Source organism: Physcomitrium patens, chromosome 15, assembly GCF_059467195.1.
Source record: "Physcomitrium patens ecotype Gransden chromosome 15, ASM5946719v1, whole genome shotgun sequence".
Lineage (NCBI taxonomy): Eukaryota > Viridiplantae > Streptophyta > Bryopsida > Funariales > Funariaceae > Physcomitrium > Physcomitrium patens.
Window position 1 is genome coordinate 13,291,436 of NC_143424.1, and position 20,709 is coordinate 13,312,144.

The following is a 20,709-nucleotide window of genomic DNA, read 5'->3' on the forward strand; positions in this document are numbered from 1 at the left end:
AAAAAGAATCATAAAGAAATCCTTAAAAAATCATTAAATTTTTTGAAAATACTAAATAAATATAAATAAACTTATAAAAATATAAAAATAGAAATATTTCAAACATAATATAAATAATAAAAGAAATAATTTTAAAATCTTAAATAAATCCTAATCAAATCTTAATCAAATTCTAATCAAATCTTAACCAAATTCTAAGTAAATCTTAATCAAATCCCTATAGCATTCTTAAAACTTCAATAACTATTGATCAAATTATTGAACTTAACTAAAAACATTTATACATTTCAATATTTAAGCAAGTAGCAAGTACAAATTTTTTTTCAAATATTAAATTTACCAAGTGGAAAAAAGAGCTCCTAATTTGCTTACATATTCACTGTTATCTTCTCCAACCTTGCAGTTAATTTTCTAGCAATAATAACTCTTTCTTAAATAGTTAACTTATTCTCTAAATTTAAAAATGGCCTTAATTTGTGTTGACAACCAATCTCTTACTATATTGCAAAGATTATCCTCCACCCTTTGAAATGTAGTTACATTCAAAATACAAATCCATTTGATAGTATCTAATATTAAAATAGGCTAAAAATCCTTATTAATATTTATTACTTCCTTGAAGTCTTTGATGTCATTACTATCCAAGTAGTGTAGTAAAAGAAATCAATAATATTGATTCTTAATATATACCATAAAAATACTACTTGAGTTTTTATAACTATCTTAAGGCTTAAGAACAATCTACACCTAAAACCACCACCAATCTTTGCACTTTACTTATAATCACGTATACATCACCACATGGTCAATAAGCCAATAAAAAAAATGAACTTGCCAGCCATCAACCCAACTTTATTCCTATAATATGCCTATTGACATAAACTAGTACAATATAAAATGGGACAATATCAAAAAGCCTTCAGCAATAATACCTTTAATTAAGATAAGATACCAAAGGCAAAAACTAACAATCAATAATGGATACTCTTTTCTAACATTATATAAGCAAAAATCAGAAGTGAACCAATCAATTGACACCTGCTTGCAATTGCTGGTCAAAAATCAAAAAAATTATGATAATTAAATAATATTTTAACTAAAAATTCTAAAATGTCAATCTAATAAGATTGATCAGATGCACATTAAAGATTTTATTGATTAAAATAAGATTTTATTTTTTATAATTTTTATATATGGTTAGAAAGTACACATTCAAATGTCTTTTAATTGATCATTATAAGATTCTATCTAGAATTTATTATTATTAGAATAATCTTTTTAAATTATTAATATTAATTTATTCTATCATTATCTAAATATTATGTATATTTTTCAAAATTTTCTATTAAAATATTAAAATAAAATTACTTTAAATAAAAATAACTCTTTTATAAAAACTTCTAAATAAAAATATATGTTAATTATTTCTTTTTTAACACTATATTTATTACTTATACTTGGTGTATATTTAAATATTTTTAAATTTATTTGTATTATAAAATTTTATATCTTTATTTCATAAGTATTTTTAAGTACATTAAAAACCTTATTATTTTTTTATAATATCTTAAATTTTCTAATTCAATCTTAATTTTTTAAAATAAATTGATAATAAATACTAATATTATTACTATATAAATGATGCTTTATATTTTTGAAAAATAAAATGCATCTTTAGTTGTCACATATAGTTAGAATTTTATTTAATTAGACTTTTATCTATGTATACAAGTCAAAAAATTTCTAAAAGTTAGCATAGCCAAACCATCTATATTGTAAATTATTTTTCTATGGCATACTTTGTCTTAATTATAATATAAAACTATTAAATTATTAAGCTTCTATTAAATAAATATTATTATTAAATAAAATAATAAAATAATAAAATAATATATATAACAATAAATAATAAAATTATTTGATATATAATTATTTTTAGCATAATCAAATCAATTTATATTAAAATAGATTTTGAATTTAATGTTTTTGCTACCAAGGCACAATTTAGAATTTAATGTATTTATTAAGAATTTTATAACTATATTTATTTGAATTCAATATAAAAAATAATGATAATAATAATAATAATAATAATAATAATGCACAAGATTTATTACATATATAAGATCCATTCTTATATCCATTTTTGCATATAGAACGGACCTTACTTGATTCTTTATTGTATTGCACTTAGTAAAATTTCTAACAAATTTAATCCAAAGCTTACTTGTATTGTATATTTTTTAGATTCGGTCTTCATCTATTATAACATCTCAAATTTGATTGATCAAGTCATATACAAATAGAATCATAACTAGCAAAAATAAATTTTAACTACATATATATATATATATATATATATATATATATATTTTTAATCTTATAGAAAAATCTTGATATGTAGTGATATTATTGCAAGTAGATACTTTATTTTAAATATTTTATTTGAATTTAATATATAAAAAGCTTTAACAATAGTAAAATAATACAATATTATATATAAAAGAAAGAATCATTTTATTTTGATCCTTATTAGAGATTTTTTAGCATTCTAATTTTGATTTTTAAAAAAATCATAATTTTTTATTTTTAAATATTTTTTTATAATATTCTTATTTTTTATTTTTAATTAATTTTAATTTCTAATTTATTTTTTAATTATATATAATTATATTATTTATTAAAAACTTCTTACAAATTCATACCCTTAAAAAATTGTACTCTAGAATTACCAATAAGCATGAATAGCTTTGATGCAATATATGACAAGAATATAATAAATTTTTAGAATTTTATATTTATATATAAATTAAAATAATAATTTCATAGCTGAAGCTATTTTCTTGCATTGAATGTATGTATATGTATATATGTATTTTTTTATCTTTCTTAGTTTTAGTTTTAGTTTTTATGATAGACACCATGATCTTTTTAAATAAAATTCTATTAATAATAACCAAATGTTAGATTTGATTATACATTGTATTAAAAAATTTCATTAATCCATTTATTTAACACATGGATTCAATAAAGAAAGTCAAAAGGTTGGAAGTGGTAATCGACCAATATCTAGATTGGTTCTATAATATTTGATGTTGATCAATGGACTATTTTGCAATGCAAGCATTCCACTTTAACTACCAGATTCTTGGTTTGTTTTTATTACTATTGTAGTCATTTCTGTTTTTTATAATACTCTATTGCCAATTCAATATTTTTGGTCTTACAGAATGTTAACGTTTTAAGAAAATATATTATGCAATGCTTGAAATGAACTTTGTTCCATATGTTACAATAACTATGGTAAGTACTATGATCTGAATCTTGAAAACATTTTACAGAGCCAAGTTGTGATTGTTAATGCACTCTACAACAATATACATATTTTTAATACCTTTTTTTTGAGTACATTACAATATCCTTTACAATTCTACTACACCATTTACAATTGTTTAGCACACACTTGATATATTATTAATAACATCTAAAACCTATCAAAAATTTATTACAAAAAAAACTTATCATAAATTAGGATTTAAAAAGACCCAACCAATACCAGAATACTAGCAAAATATTTTAGTAATAATAATATATTTAACAATTTAGTTTTTTTAGATAATAATAATTACAAGATATTTTTATTTTGTTAAAAACAGATTAAGTCATCTTTGTTCAAAAATGTTTACTTTGAGTAGGCTTAAGCAGTCTTGTTGTTTTACATGCATACACAAAGAATAGATATAAAAGCTTCGACTAACTTTTTTGTCGCCTGAAAATACTCTGTACATATAATTATATTATTAATTAGAAATTAATAAAAATTACAGTGGTAATTGAACTATTATTATTATTATTCTGATGTACCTTTCTTTGTAGAATCGATTGAGCCATTGACTTTAGGATGTCAAAATAAATTTAAAAGATACTCAAAATTTCATATATTTTTTAGTTTTAGTATTTCCTATTTTATTAATATCAATTAGTAATTTTTCTTAACTACCAAATGATTTAATAAAATTTAAAGATTTTTTTGTGTCTCATTAAAACCACTTATTTCACCCAAGTTTCTTATAATTATTCTTTAAGACTTACATGAAAAGCCAGATTTAAGTTTTTCTACAAAATTTTACTACTGCCCATTCACGTAACCAAAAGAAGCCACCTTCAAGCCGTTTTTTCATCCAATTTGATGTCGAATTTTATCCTTCCATTAAATGTTGCACCGACATGTGCCAACACAACCACCCTAATTGACTCATTCTTTGATCTTTTGTGTTTTCTGGTACCGAAAAGTTTTGGTTATTTAAGATTAATTCCTAAAAACTTTATTTCGGTCCTAATTGGATCCCAGTTGTATTCTATGATCTAAATTTATGTCAACCTATTTTCTAATAATGATTTCTAATGACAAGACTTTTGCACTTTCGTACTTTTGTAATAAATTGCATAAAGGTGAAAGATACCAATGACTTTTTTGAAGTTATAATTTTTAAAAGTCAATTCATCATTACATCAATCTAATCAATATTCGTCTTCTTCAATATTAACACACAACAGTTTAAGAGACATAGTCGGATACCTAAACAGAATACATAATGTTATAATTACAACTTAAAATTCTTGCAATAAATTATTTATAAGAATGATAATGAATGTTGTGCACAACACCAACTTAAGACTATGTGTTTTGTAGTACATTGCCAACTACAACCATTGATTTCAACAATTCTTTAGAACATGTACACTTAACGTACAGAATCAAAAAGCTTCGACTTTGCTTACCTCATTAAGTTGCGCCTGAAAGTGAAATAAATGCAAAATAATCTAAATCACTTGCGATTCATAGGATGGCAATATTGAAGGCAATAATTGAAGGCAATACAGGTAGTGCACTTGGTGCTTCAAATATACAAATGCTCTATGCTTGAATCCTGAGCAGTAGGGTACAAATACTTCGTCTCATTCTGAGACTGAAATACCGTTGAAATTGCAGTTAAGAAGGGTAGTCGAAGCATTATTCCGGGAACCAGTAGCAACAGCTGCTCAAAATCAACAATCCCCTTCTATGTGAACTGGTTGTTTCAAGAGATTGATGCTCAGGAGGGTTGAAAGAGAACGTTGATGTAAAAGACGAGCCAGCCTGCCATTGAGAAAACTGCAAGTATGTGCTCGTAGAAGAGAATGGCGGATGCTTCTTTTTCAGCATGGCCACGCAAGTTGGTCACAGCCCCTGCAAGACAAGCAAGTCAGCTTCTGAAGAAAGTACGGGATACAACTCTAAAAATGTCCTTCTCAGTGGAAGCTTTGTAAATGTTCTTCACAATCGTGAAATGAGAAATAACTGGAATGGGGCTCAATGAGGAGAAACTACCAGCCAGTATAGAGCTGGGCATTGTGTGCTGGAGCAGCAAGACAAATTTGAAAATAAGGTTACCCACTGGAAGGAACCCCATTTTCTCAGCTGTGAGAACCACAGCTACTCCTATGAGTGGTATTATGAGGAGCCGCGTAGCGACGATGGCTACGGTTGTGCGTAGTCCAAGCTTTGAAGCCCCCGCCCCTATCACAAGAGTCACAAATTGCTTGTATGAATATTGAAGGTCTTGTGCAAGTGGAGAAACGACATGCAGTGACATATCGAACACATATAGTGAAACAAGCGCATTGGAAATAAAATATTAAACAAGCTGAATAGAAGTACCTCCCACCAAATTGCCACCCAACACAAGCATGATGCACGGTATTGTTGCATCTCTGCAAAATCCATTTCAAAGAGAACATTAAAAGATTGTTCATTTTGACTGTGTGTGTATATATATATATATATATATATATGTGTGTGTGTGTGTGTGTGTGTGTGTGTGTGTGCTAAAAATAAAATAAAAATGATTTTTAAAAAGAAAACAAAACATAATAAAAAGAAATTTCATGACCAAACCACTGCTTGAACTGTATGAATGACTATCTTGAATAGACAGGTAATATGTGGCACCAACCCAAGGATGTTGAGGCTGTCAAAAAAGAAATACAGAAAAGAGTGCTCGGTGAAGATAAAGCCTCTCAACAATGGTACGCATCCAAATAAAAGACCTAGAAGCTGCAGTATAAGACAAAACAAAATCACAACCAAGTTAGCAATGAATTATCAAGCTCGCACTGATCTAGGACTTCAGAGACAACTCGACAAGTTTCTCTGGCCATTTACACCAACACAGATTGAACGCACAAACAAATGAGAAAGTGACTGTTCAAATATTCCATGATACTTACAGAGGCTACAACAGGAGGCTGAAAGATGTCTCGGATTCTTCCATGTGATAGCAACGTCTTCAGCAGCTTCCAGCCCTACACACAGCAAATGATACTCTCAAGTTATTCTTGCTTGCAACGCTGCTTGGCTTCAAGTTTTATGCATCCTCCAACCGACGTAAATATGAAAATAACTTTCAAAAACAGAACATGTCAGTGTCACACCTGAGGTTTTGGGGGAGGAGCGTCATTTGCGATAAGCAAAGCCACGGAATCTGTACTCTCATGGGAAACCGAAATCACTTCATTCGTTTCCTGAGATTCATTAGCCACCACGATCTCGGGTGACATGGAGCCGCCAAGCTCCTTAGGCTTTAAAGGTGGTGCTAACATGCTGTAGACATATGTATACACAATAACAGCCCCCACCTGCGTAGAATTAAAACTCAAGGTAAATCCCCCTTGTGCGTTTCTCTTGTAAAAAATATTGAAAATTGGAAAGGAGGAGGTTGAGGTACAGTTAGAAGTCTTTTCAAGCTGTGGTTGTGCGATAGAAGTAATCGCACCCATTGACCAAAGGAAATATAAGCCACGCCATTTGCGTTGCACGTTTCAGGATGCTCAAATGGGTTGCCCTTTTCTCGACAAATGGCACCTATGATTACAAGCGGAATATTTCCAATGTTCCCTATTTCCCCAATGCATTAAAAAATCCACCAATTAGGGAGGAACAAAAACATATTCATTAATAATAAAATAAAATAATAAAAAAAAATATTGAAATTTGTTAGTAAACCCTGAAAAGCAAGAGATCTAAAAAAATATTAAAACGATACATCATTTCGTAACTTACAAGCACATGAAAGAGAATTGCACACTCTCGACTAGTAATGAAATCCAGCTGTAGAGTTGAAAACGGAAGGAGGAAGTACCGATTCCTATCATGACGACAGTAAAGTTGAAAAACTCGGGAGGTGGCTTGACCATGTATGCTACAGCATAGCCCACAATGCAGCCCAAAGTAGATGCCAGCACAATATTCACAGGAATGAACCACCTGGCAGAGATCACCCAGAGAAAAGTTATTATGCAGTGAGCCAATCCCATTCTCTTGTTGGCGGAGACAAATCAATTATAATTTCCCATAACACATTAATCAAAATACGAGAAAAAGCAAAGTGGCAAATAATTCACCAACATTCTCAGATTACAAGATACGCAACCTAGCACGTTCATCAATTAGAAAATTATTGCACGCACGGGAGTTTAATGATCGAGAGGGATACTAATAATAACAGATGTCTCACCATTCGAAAATCTTCTCGATTGTTACGGCTTTCCCTAATTGAGTGAAAATCAAGCAGGGAAGAAAAAGAGAAAACACTAGCTGCAATATATACACACGACATCGTCTTATTCAGAAGCTTCCCGACAGAGACGATACTTTCCCTCATTTAAGCAGAGAAGGGGAAAGCAAACGAACACAAACAAAACTAGAGGAAACCATGAGTTAGAGATGTAGTCAGAAATGAGTAGAAATTTCACAAAATGGACTGCGAGGGGAGCACAACCTTGCTAAGCTGCTGGCGTGAGGGAGCAGGGAGGATGCCAATATAAGAGCTTGCTAGAAGCAAACCCAGAGCGCACATGACCAGCACCTTCGCGATAGGTAGAACAGCAAACTTCAGCAGAACAAATATACTATTGCCATTGAGCGGATCACCCACCCAAGGATCCATAGCTCCGCCTTCTCACTCCCACCGGGACTAACTGAAGAAATCGTCACCAACCCACAATCGCGTTTCCCCACCCAGTGCGCCGCTCTGCGCCTTTCATCAATCTCTCTCAAGATCGAGAGCAGGAGGCAGCGGAGAATTGCGCATCAAAAACACACCTAATACCCAATTCAGAGGAAATTCGAAGCATTCGCGACGAATACTGCATCTGCGTCGCTTCCACTTGGTTATCGAGCCACCAATCTTCTACCTTCTCAGAGATTCTACTTGTTGCCTCCAACCAAAACAACCACCAATAAATAAATAAAGAACCAAAACCAAAACCGAAACAACGACTAAATTTAAACCTCCACAAAACCTAGCATTAAGAAAAACAGGGTCCTCGATTAAACAACTGCAAGGTAAACAGATCCGCTTCCAAAAGTGAGCTTTCTCTGCACGATCTAATGCGAGTCGAAGCCCGATGCCTGAGCACCTAGATTCCTACAAAGTGCTCACGCAATTATGTCTGAGTCTGTATGTTTGTGTGGAGTGCATGTCTGTGTGTTACTTTTTCTTTTTTGTATTTTTTGTACTTGCTCCCCTGGATCTTTCGTCGCTTGTCGCCTACGGTATCACGGCAAATCCTTCAACACCCAAAACAACACAAATGACAACAAATTGTTTTAAGAAAAATAACAAAGATTTACTGTGGCCCGAACTAAACAGGAGAGACGACGACGACGATGACTGCAGGAGGGACATCAAAGGAGAGATTGGATGAATGAATTAATAATGGATGTATGAATGAATAAATGAACTTCACACAATTATTCAAATAATATGGTAAATTAAACCTTATTCAAATAATTTTGTCAACAAAACAAAGTGTGGTTTTAAAGAAAAGAAATTTATTGTTTCAATAATTCTTTACAATATAATAGAGAAAAATTACATAATTTTAATTTATTCTACAACCTCAATTTTCATTCAATAAAGTATGGCTTTAAAAAAAGAATAATTATTATTATAATAATTCTTTATAGTTTTCAAGTACATAAATTTCAAAAAACCAACATATCAATATACTCTTGTGTCACTCCAAAAATTTAGATAATCACTCAAAGGTGGTATAATATTAACCTATAATGGCTATTACTAAAGACAAGAAACTAAAGTCTCTTGAAATAAAACCAAGAATAAGCAAGGCATTGAGAAGAGTAAAGAAGGCTCTATTCTTGCCTCCAAATATATTATCCAACTAGAAGCTACGTAGCAACATTCTACAGGACCTCCAACACATGTTCAATTGGCAAGACATGAGTTTTAACTTGGAAGGCAAGTTTTCTATGTGCGCGCTACATTGTTTGCTTGTACTACAAGCTATCTATATATTGTCGTGTTGTGGTTCGGCTACCATGTGAAAATAATGTGATTATATATTTAATGTACAATTTATTTAGCAACATGGTGAGAGCCATGTTACTGGATTTTAGTTGGTTGTAGAGTAATGTTAAATTACTACTTTAAAAGGAAGTTGTTTAAAAGGATTACTATTAGAATTTGTATAACTTTATTTTCTTTTGATAGTGGCTTTTGAGATTGATTTTGTTGGTAGTAACTTTAAATATTTAGAGTCACCTTTATTAGACATTGGTGATCTTTGAAGTCTTATTTTGGTTCTTTAATTTGGTGTTTAGGGCATATATTGAGTAAATCTTGTAAAGAAAAGAGTTGGGGAGGGATTTTGGTAGTAAAAAGAGAATTTAGGACATCCATATAGATGAATAGAGATGGATGATGGAAATCTCCATTCCTATTGGTCAAAAATCATGACCAATGGGCTTCAAGGAGGTTGTCCGAGGCCATATTAGAGATTAGGGTTAGTTTTTTGAGGAATTCGAGCTTTGGAGGCTAAGGTCAGCAAATTTAGGTTTTTGGCTACGGTTTTGGTGCAAATTTTGAGTCATTTGGAGTTTATTTGAAAGAAATATGGGCGCTTAAAGTTAAGGTGTTGATTTTGTACTAACTGTCACTCTTTTGGAAATAACACATGCGTACAGAAAGTAAGAGAGGATCGACAACTAGAATTGGAGAGAGCACTTTCTCGGCTATATTTTACGCATACTGCTTGATGAATTCTGAGCTGAGATGAAGGAATTATTAGAAGTTGAAGTCAACATTTGAAATCTAAGGAGTTAAATATTATATTTTGAAGGGATTTTATTATAACTTGAGCATTTTATACAAAGTAAAGGAGCATTTTGGGGATCCAAGACTTTATAAATATATGTTGGAGATGGATATATGGAGCTATGGTTGAATTTTTGTATAAAGATGAATTTTTGAGAGGAGATTGTGGATTTCCTTTGAAGTTATTGAAAACCTAATCTACTAGCAAATGGTTAGCTATGATTTGGTATAGTCAAGAATATTAGAAAATTTCTAGATATTTTAGAAAGCCTTATGTACAAACCTTCTTAAATATAAAAGAATTTATTAGTACAATATCTTTTTGATATTATAATATTTATTTATCTTCTACTTTTAAGGTTAAATAATTTATTGGAGCTTGGCCAATAAGTTAAAACTAAACTCTCTACAACTAGGTACCCAGTGTATTCCCAAATAGAAAACCATGTAATACAACAACATGTGATACTCTACTAACTTATTAGTCAAGTTTTTAACCTATCAATGAATTATAAACATGTATAAACTTAAATACATGTCTATGAAGCTTCTAAAATGCTTCGCTATAAGATAATATCAAATCTACCTACATTTACCTTATATCTAGCACTTTTTATTTAGGTAAATATGTATATCTATGATATTACCTTCCCTTCTAGAAATAAATTCTATAAAGAGCCATCATCATGCCTTGTGAAAGTCCAAGATATGGCAAATTGTGTTTGCTACATACTTTGAGCTTATTTCCTTTAAAGATGGTTGATAAGTCTTCTCTACCATCGATAATGTTCAATTGTAAGGAAAAAAGACCACCCTATTATTTGGTTGTTGTTGAGGCCTTTGTAACTCCCTTCAAACAAAACATTTGTAAGACGAGCAAGAATTGTTCTTATATCTAATAAAATCACCAAACATTAAGAATCTCTTCTAAGCTCATAATATAAAATGCATTATATCTTCCCATTTATTTGACAAAGAACTTGTTCTTGAGGAATTTCATCTTGATTACATTGTCTTTAAGGTTGTGATAATTGTGATCTCTTGTCTAATAAATTAACAAATAATAATTTTTAAATTGAATCTACTAATTATTGGTTTTCTATCTCTTTAGTACCACAAATACTTAGAAAGTACAAAAAAAGATAGAAGGTAATATGCAATCTTTTTTTGAACTATATTTCTTTTATAATAAAGATTTATTATTCTTTATCTTGATTTTCATGGAAATTATTAATGAAAAGCATCAGCCTTCTTTGTTGCATTTATAAGATTTTTTATTGGCTCCCACATGCATTCATTTATATTATATTTGTGCCAATGAATAAGATATTTCAATCTATTTTAGTGCCACCTTAAGTCTAAGATTCTCACTTCAAACTCTTGATTTTCATCCACTTCTACAACAAGAAGTAGCATTTGTCTTTTTTTTCAGATATTCACTATTTTATACAATTGAAGAAAAGATACAAGAAATATAAGATGGATCTTTATAAACTCCGATAGATATAATCTATAAGAAATTGGATTGATTAATTAACAAATAATAAATGATAAAAACCTATAATAATCCAACTTGTCACAAGCATGGCTAGTCTTAATATTGCAATGAAGTAACCATACCTTCTTATCAACATAGAATTGAGATTGCTCCTCATAATAGGCATCCATGTTGGTCTTTTGTCATTCTTGAGTGTCTTTTAGTTATGCCTTCATTGTTGTATGTAACTTGCATAAATGATTTGCTAAATATTTTGTTGTAGGATTATTGACTTTTGAGAATTCAATAACATCAAATTGTAGATGATAACCATAACTAGTAAAGAAAGGTATTTATTCGATAGAAGAATGTATCACTTTATTATAAGCAAACTTTATGAATGACAAAAAAGCTATTCAATCATCTTCTTGGTAGTTGATTGTATACCTCAAATACTACTCAATTTGATTCATCCACTCTGTTTATTCATTAATTTAAAGATGAAAAGTCAAAGATAGCTTTATGATCATTTTTATAATCTTAAAAAGATTATCTAAAATCTTGATATAAATTAAGTCTCTATATCTAATATAATATCTTTAAGCAATTCATAATAGCAATAGATGTTGTCAAGAAAAAACTTAGTTGTTTCTTTACTAGTGATAGATTTTACATATGGTACAAAATGTGCCATCTTGATAAAATAATCTACTATCATAAAAATAAAATCATACAAACTTAAGATTAAAAGATCTATGATAAAATACATAGAAACAAATGATCATGGTTGTTTTGAATTAAATAATGGCTAAAAATGTCCATAAGATCAATAATGAGGAGTTTTTGATCTTGAACAAACGATACATGATTGTATAAATTCTTTGAATGTTTTCTATGCTTGAGGCCATTAAATGTTTTTGGACATTAGATCCAAAGTCGTATTGTATTCAAACTGTTTGGTTGTTGGAAAGTTGTGATGAGCTTAAACAATATGTAATTATATTTCATCTTCTAAAATATACATGCAACCTTTCAAATATAATAGATTATTTTTGAATTCAAATTTAGAAGTATCATGAAATTTAAAAGAATTATTTTTAATATTATAAATAAGAGAATCAAAGGACATATTCAATTGAACTTGCTTGAAATAGATTGAATCAGCAGTCAATGTTGATTTCATTGCTCAAAGATAAAAATATTTTAACTTTAAGAAAATTATTATTTATTGATCAAAAGTTCCTTCTCCCTCTTTGGATGCAGAATAAGAATATTTAAAAAAGGTGTTTGATAAATCTTGTTATTTTTTTAATGAAAAAATAATCATGAAATCAAATCTTGATAAAGTCATACTTCAACGGGCTTGGCAATGATTCAAAATACATATTGATATGAAATACTTAAGATTCTTATGATTTGTATACACAATGACTAGACTAAAAGCATCTTTTAAATAATGATGTCATTTTTGAAATGAATCTAAAATTATAAAAAGTTCTTTATTATGAATCTTATAATTAATCTTAATTGCTAAAAATTTCTCAAAATGCAAAGCTTAAATGTAGAGTTAATCATTTATTTCTATTTATAATAATATTGCATCCATAGCAAAGTCGGATGCATTTGTTTCTATGAAGAATGCTTTAAAAAAGTTGATATTATACAAGATTAGTCCAAAAATAAAAATTGTCTTTAAAGCTTCAAAAGATGATTCTGCTTCTTTGCTTTATTTAAGTTTGACTTTACAAGTTAAACATGTAAAAAGAGTACCAATTTGAAAAAAGTTTTTCATGACAATCTAATAATAATTAAAAAATTTAAAAAACATTATATATTTGTGACTATTTTTAGAATCTTCTAATTTATGATAGTCTAGACTTTCTTAGAATCTATCATAAAGGCATCATTTATAATGATGTATCCTAAGAAATCAATTTGAATAATATAAAATATATAATTTTTCAGCTTGGCATATAATCTTGCATTTCTAAGTTTTTGTAGTATATATCAAACATGAGGTTCATGCTCTTTTATATTCTTAGAGTAGATTAAAATATTCTCTAAATAATAGACAAAAAAATCATTAAGAAACTCATAAAAGATATCATTTATTTAATATTGAAATATTATTGGAATATTCATGAATTTCAAAGGTATGACATTATATTCAAAATGCCTATACCTAATTCAAAAAATATCATTATGCCCATCTCTTTCTTTGATACATACCAAAATATATGCTTTTCATAGATCTACTTTTATATAGATCTTTTCTTGATTGAATTGATCAATAAGCTCTAAAACCAAAGGTAAAGGATATTTATTTTAGATAGTGATCTTTATGAATTTTTAATAGTCTATACACATTTATAAAGATCTATCTTCTTTTTTATAAGTAAGATGGAAGCTTTTACTAGAAATTAAAAATAATAAATGAAATTTTAAGCCAAGTTCTTATCAATATATTCTTTAAGTGCAACCAACTTATTTTATAATAAACTATGGATTAGTCCATATGGTGGTTGAGCTTTGTCTTGAAAATCAATGGAATAATCATAGGGACGATGCTTTAGAAGAATATCTATATTCTTCTTTTTAAAAATAATTTGATAATCTTTATACTAGCTTAGATAGTCACTTCAAGTCTTTTTTCTATAAAAAATATATATGGCATATATAGCAAAAATTGACTCTTCTTTTGTACCTACCAATAAAAAATTGATTATATTAGATTTATGGATTTTTACTTAAATAGCATAATCTTGGACTAAATTATAGAAAAAATTAAGGTTATGAGAAGTCCAATCTATTTAAAGATTATAATTCTTTAATCATGAGAATCTTAAAATGATTAGATTAAAAAGACAAAAAATGATCTTCTATAACTTCTACATGCATAAGTTTATTTTTTATTATTATAGTTTTTTTTTGGTTTTTTACAAAAATATTGTCTATTAAAGAAGCTCAAATACTTGAATCTAATGTGACAAAGACTTTTTGATTTTTCAGCCTTAAAGAAACTTTTATTGTAAAACAAAGTGAGGAATTTGAAAAAATAATATGATCTTTATTAGGTATTATGCAAGATTTCAGCTGCTTATTCCCTATTATAATTGAAGAAATTTTATTTTTGATATAATATCTTTTTTGGCAACTATATTTCTTATTTTGTGGTTGCATTGCTACTTTGCACAATGCTAAGCAATGTACTTAGGTTTTCCATAATATGATTATAAACCTTCTTAACAACAATAAATTATTTCTTGGTCAATAAGAGACATGAAATATATCATGTCAATTTGCATAGGTTTTGGTCTTAATAAATAAGCTTTTATTGACTTAGAGGTTGTCTCTATAGCTTGATTTGTATCTCTTTAATTAAATCTTTGTTCTTAGCATCTTTCAAAGAATCAATTATTGCATGCAATAGCTAAAAAAATAAATTTCTCTAAAGAACTTACTATTTGTATTGTCAAAAATAAATCTTTGATATTATCTTATACTCCATATGAAGATTGATTAATAAAGGCTATGTCATTCTAATCTATATTGTAAGTGAGATTTTAGAATTTTACAACATAATGGTAGTTGAACATGATCTTTATTATAAAGATATAAATTTGGTCTTTATTACTCTTTCTTAATTATTTTTTCTAAAAATAATTGTAAATACTTTTAAAAATGAATTCAAATTATAAAAAAGACATAAATCTTTTTCTATCAAAGATAAAAACCAAAAAAAATTACTTCTAAAGAAAAAAGTGCTTATGAATCCAACTTGAGTAAATCTATCAAAATATTGAAAAGGATGCAACTTAAAAAAGAACTTCACTTATTATAGAAATCTTCAAAATTTTGATCTTATTCTATCAAACTTCTTGGTCATACTTATCTTTGCCTCTTCTATACTTGAAATAGTAATATTTCTTATATTTAGTTGTGAGCTTAATCTATTTGCTTCTCTCAATTGCATAACTTTTTGGCATAGATTTTGAACTTTGTTGTTGATTTTTTTACAGCCAATAAAATATTACTTCTACAATTGACATTAGAAATATATGAGATTTCTATTCTAAGAATATTAACAAGCTTATAAAGATCTATAATAACTAAAAATCTATTTTTATTTTTACTAAAAATGGTATTTATAATTATTTTTTTATAGACAAGACAAAGAAATCTAAAAGCCAAATTAGAGGAGGATAATTTATAGTTTATAATATCAAATGAAAGTTTCTACAAAAAAGAGTAGTATATTCTTGTTAAGAAAAACAATCAACATTAGAAAAATAAAAGTAGAGTTAAAAGAATGTAATTTATAACTTTTAAAATAAAACAATGAAAGTGGAATAATCCACTCACTTCTAATACAAAAAAAGGACAATAAATTAGCACTCTTGTCAAACTATTAAGGACATGCAACTCAAAAAATCAAAAGATTTTTAAATTCTTGTGTCACTCCAAAAGACCCAATAGTCAGTCTGAGATGGTATAATATTAACCTATAATGGCTATTTCTAAAGGCAAAAAATTAGACTCTCTTGAAACAAGATTAAAAACAAACAAAAAATTGACAAGAATAAAAAAAAATCTTTATTTTTGCTTCTACATATACTATATAACTAGGAGCCATATGGCCACATCCTAGAAGACCTCCAGCATATGTTCAATTTATAAGATATGTATCTTAACTTGTAAGATAAGTTTTCTATATGTGGGCCATATTATTAGCTTCTACTATAAGCTATCTACATGTATGACACATAGCTAATTTGTTAGCCAAGTTTCTAACCTAACAATCAATTGTAAACATGTTTAAAGTTAAATATGTATCTATGAAGCTTTTAAGAAGCTATACCAAAAGATAATATTAAATCTACTTATATTTATCTTCTATTTAGCACTTCTTATCTAAGTAAATATATATGTTCATGATAATAGTATATATATATATATATATATATATATATATATATATATATATATATATATATATATATTAGTTTATTCTATAATCTCAATTTTTATTCAAATTATATGATAATTTTTAATAATATTATTTTATTTTAAATGAATTTTTTAGTTTTTTAGTTTTTATATATGTATAGATATAGATATAATTTTATAGCTTTATAGTTGTATAGTTATATTTATATTATTTAATTTTAATTCTAGATTTTTATTTTATTTTTATTTCAATAATATTATTTCTTTTATTAAATATTATGTATAAAAGTTACACAAATATAAAAATAAATTATATAAATCATATCAAGAATTATTCCAACTTATTTTTTGCCTTCAATATCACTTTTAAAAATCTTTTTTGTATTTTGTATTTGTATTGATCCTCTTAAAAGTAGTAGGTATTCAAAATTTTGACATTATATAAATAAAAAATATAAAAGCACATTATTATTATTATTATTATTATTATTATTATTATTATTATTATTATAGATTTAAATTTTATTAACAATCAAACTTGTAAAATTGATCTTTTGAATTAATTAATAAAAAAATATTTTTTATTTTATCTTTAATTATAATGTGATTCATATATTATAGTTTTATATTTATCAATTGAATATTTACAAAAACATCCCTTCAAAAAGATATACAAGTTAGATTTTTAAAACAAGCAATTTCAAAAGCATACCTTGAAATAAATATTTTTATTAGTCAAAGTAGAAATCATAAATAATGTATAATATATGCAAATCTAACAAATCACTTTAACACCTTCAAATTGTAGAAGATTGTCTCCTACTATCATGGACATATATAATTACAAGAATAAGAAGTATTAGGTAGAAGATAAATAAATTTAGATTTGATAATATCTTATAGAGAAGCTTCTTAGAAGTTTTATAATTATAAATTTGACTTTATATGTGTTTATAGCTAATTAATAGGTTGAAAATTTGGCCAAGAAGTTGACCATATATTACACATATTGGCAAATTATAGTACAAGTTGGCTATGTGGTGCACTTGTATGAAACTTGTCTTCATAAAGTTAAACATGTGACTTATAAATTGGATACATGTTGGAGTTTCTATAGAGCATTGTTACATAGCTCCTAATTAGATAATATATATAGGAGCAAGAATAAAGCCTTCTTCAATTTTGCCAATGCTTATCTTATTCTTAGTTTTTTTTTAAAATATTTTTAGTCTTCATGTCTTTGCCAATAGCCATTAGGTTAAATAGTATATTATTTTTGAGTACATCTCTATTCTTTTTTAATGATGTCAAAGTATATTGATTTTTTTATTATTATTTGTGATTTATTTCTTTAAAATTTTGATAAGAATATTATTTCACAGATTTTTTTTTGTTTTAGAAGTGTATGGATTGTTTTGCTTATTTTGTTATATTTTAAAGAAATAGAAGGAAAAATTTTAGATGATATATTTAACAAAAGTGAAAATAAATTTTTAATTATTATAAATCTTTATAAACTTGTCAATACTCTTAAGATGGAAATTTCACATATTTCCAACCTCAATCATAAAAGTGCTATTCTTACACCTGTAAAAAAAACAACAATAAAGCTCAATATTTATACTAAGAAGTTGTGTAATTGAATGAAGTAAGTAAATTAACCTCACAATTAAATTTGATAAATTTTGCTACTACAAGTATGTGAGAGGCAAAGATCAATATGTCAAAGAAATTTGATGGAATAAGATCAAATTCTTAAAGATTTCTATAATAAGTTAAGTTTTATCCAAAGTTGTATCTTTTTTAATACCTTAATAGATATATTTAAGTTAAAAATTTTAAGTTTGCTTATGAAGCAAGTAGCTTTAACTTAAATTACATTCTTTTCAGTATCTTGATAGATTTACTCAAGTCAAAATCATAGGTGCACTTCTATTAGAAAGTATTCTTTTTTGATTTTCATCTTAAATAGAAAAGAATTCACAACTCCTTGATGATTTTTTTTCTATTATTTGGATGACATCTGAATTTATTCTAAAAACACAAAAGTTCAAAAAGTTCATATTTGTCATGTTTTATAAAAACTTAGAGATGCAAGATTACATATCAAGTTAGAAAAGTGTATATTACATACTACTCAAGTTAACTTCCAAGGATACATCATTTCCAACAAAAGGCTAATGATGGATCCAAAAAAGATCCAGACTATCATGGATTGGAAGATTCTAAGAATAACAAGAGATATGCAATACTTTTTGGACTTTGTCAATTATTATCAAATCTTCATCAAGAATTTTTTTTAAGTTGTAGCCTCACTTATACATTTGACTTATATAGTCAAACTTGATTAGAATAAAGAAGTCAAAAGTATCTTTTAATGCTTTAAAAAAAGAATTTACTTTTTTATTAATGTTATATTATATTAACTTCTTCACAACATTTTTTATGGAAACACATGCATCACACTTTACCTTGAGTATAATATTATTGCAAATGGGAGTAGATAACAAACTCCAACTAGTAGATTTCTATTTTAAAAAAAATTTGGCAGTCAAGATTAATTATCAAATCCATAACAAAGAGCTCTTTGAAATTATAGATTTATTTTACAAACAGAGTCATTATTTAGAAGGTACCTTGAATCCAGTCATCATATATACTTATAACAAGAACTTTAAATATTTTATATCAACATGTATTTAGAATCATCGCCAAGCTCATCAAAGCATGATTTTATCAAGATTTGATTTGAAGATCACTTATAAATCTGAAAAACAATAAGGTTTATTGGATGCCCTTTCTAGATGTTCTTATCTTGTACCAAAAATAGATGCATCTTTTGATCAACAAAGAACAATTTTCTTAAAGCCAAAGCATTTTCACCTTCAAGCAATAAAATTAAAATTGACTATTGATTCACTCTTTATGAAGCAAATTCAATCAAGTATATCTTTTGATATTCTTATTTATGATATCAAGAATAAGTCTTTTAAGTCTTATGATACTTCCAAGTTTAAGTTAAAAAAAAACCTACTCTATTTCACAAAATAATTATATATTCCAGAAGGTACGGCACCATTACATATTCTTCAAACTTATCATGATTTTTGAGCAACCAAACATTTTGGATACAATATGATTTTGGAATTAATATTGAAAGATTTTTAGTGGCTACAAATATGGAAGTCAATTAAAGAATTTGTACAATCATGTGATATTTGTTCAAGATCCAAAATTCAATGCCATTGATCTTATAAACTTCTTCAGCCATTATCTATTCCAAAACAATCATGGTATTCTATTTTTGTGGATTTTATCATGAATCTTTTAACCTCAAATTTTTATGATTTCGTATTTGTAGTAATAGATCATTTTAGCAAAATGGCACATTTTGTACCATGTGTCATGGACATATGCATGTAAGCCAATAATTACATATATAAATAAGTAGAAATAAGTAAAAATAAGTAAAAATAAGTTAATTCTATAGTATTTGGTATGGAAGCTTCCTAAAAGCTTTATAGACACTGCTTTGACTTTATAGGTGTCTTTAATTGACTTTTTGGATTAGAAACGTGGTCAACAAGTTGGCCATGTGCCACATATGTTGTTAGCATGAAGACCAAGCTAACTATCTGCTTCACACGTAAAAAAACTTGCCTTGTAAGTCAAAGCATGTGTCCTATAAAGTCAACATATATTGAAGGTCATATAGAACGTCGCCACATAGCCCCTAGTTAGATAGTATATATAAAGACAAGAGTGAAGCCTTCTTCACTCTTCTCAACTCATTTCTTACTTCCAATCTAGTTTCAAGGGTCTCTAGTTTTCTTGGCTTTTGGTAATAGCCATTCCAGTTTCTTTCTTATTATATATATATATATATATATATATCAAGTTATTTCTATTTTATCATCTTTCTTTGAGAGAAGTATCTTTTGTTTATTTGTCTTTATCATATTCTTGTCCTTGACAGATTTATAAGAATACACTTACAATATCAGAACTTTGTCTAATCTTGATTAAGAGTCGATTACTCCTTTCTCTTGATAAGACACAAGCATATTAGAAGTTACGGATTACCTTCTTCTAAACTCATATTGTCTTTAGTATTTTCTTTGTTCTCAA

The 20,709-nt window shown here is 27.4% G+C and overlaps 1 protein-coding gene across 1 annotated transcript; it reads right to left on the reverse strand.

Annotated features, from left to right (window-relative positions):
• Nucleotides 1-4,869: 4,869 nt before the first annotated feature.
• LOC112291999 (protein PIN-LIKES 6) lies at nt 4,870-8,489 on the reverse strand. The gene is made up of 10 exons (XM_024540060.3): nt 7,821-8,489; nt 7,557-7,636; nt 7,182-7,306; nt 6,816-6,937; nt 6,475-6,678; nt 6,271-6,345; nt 5,997-6,097; nt 5,702-5,754; nt 5,372-5,560; nt 4,870-5,230 (listed from the first exon to the last, which is right to left on the reverse strand). Exons 1-10 carry the CDS (start codon nt 7,986-7,988, stop codon nt 5,097-5,099), a joined length of 1,251 nt encoding a protein of 416 aa, XP_024395828.1. The 5' UTR covers nt 7,989-8,489; the 3' UTR covers nt 4,870-5,096.
• Between the last annotated feature and the right edge of the window lie 12,220 nt (nt 8,490-20,709).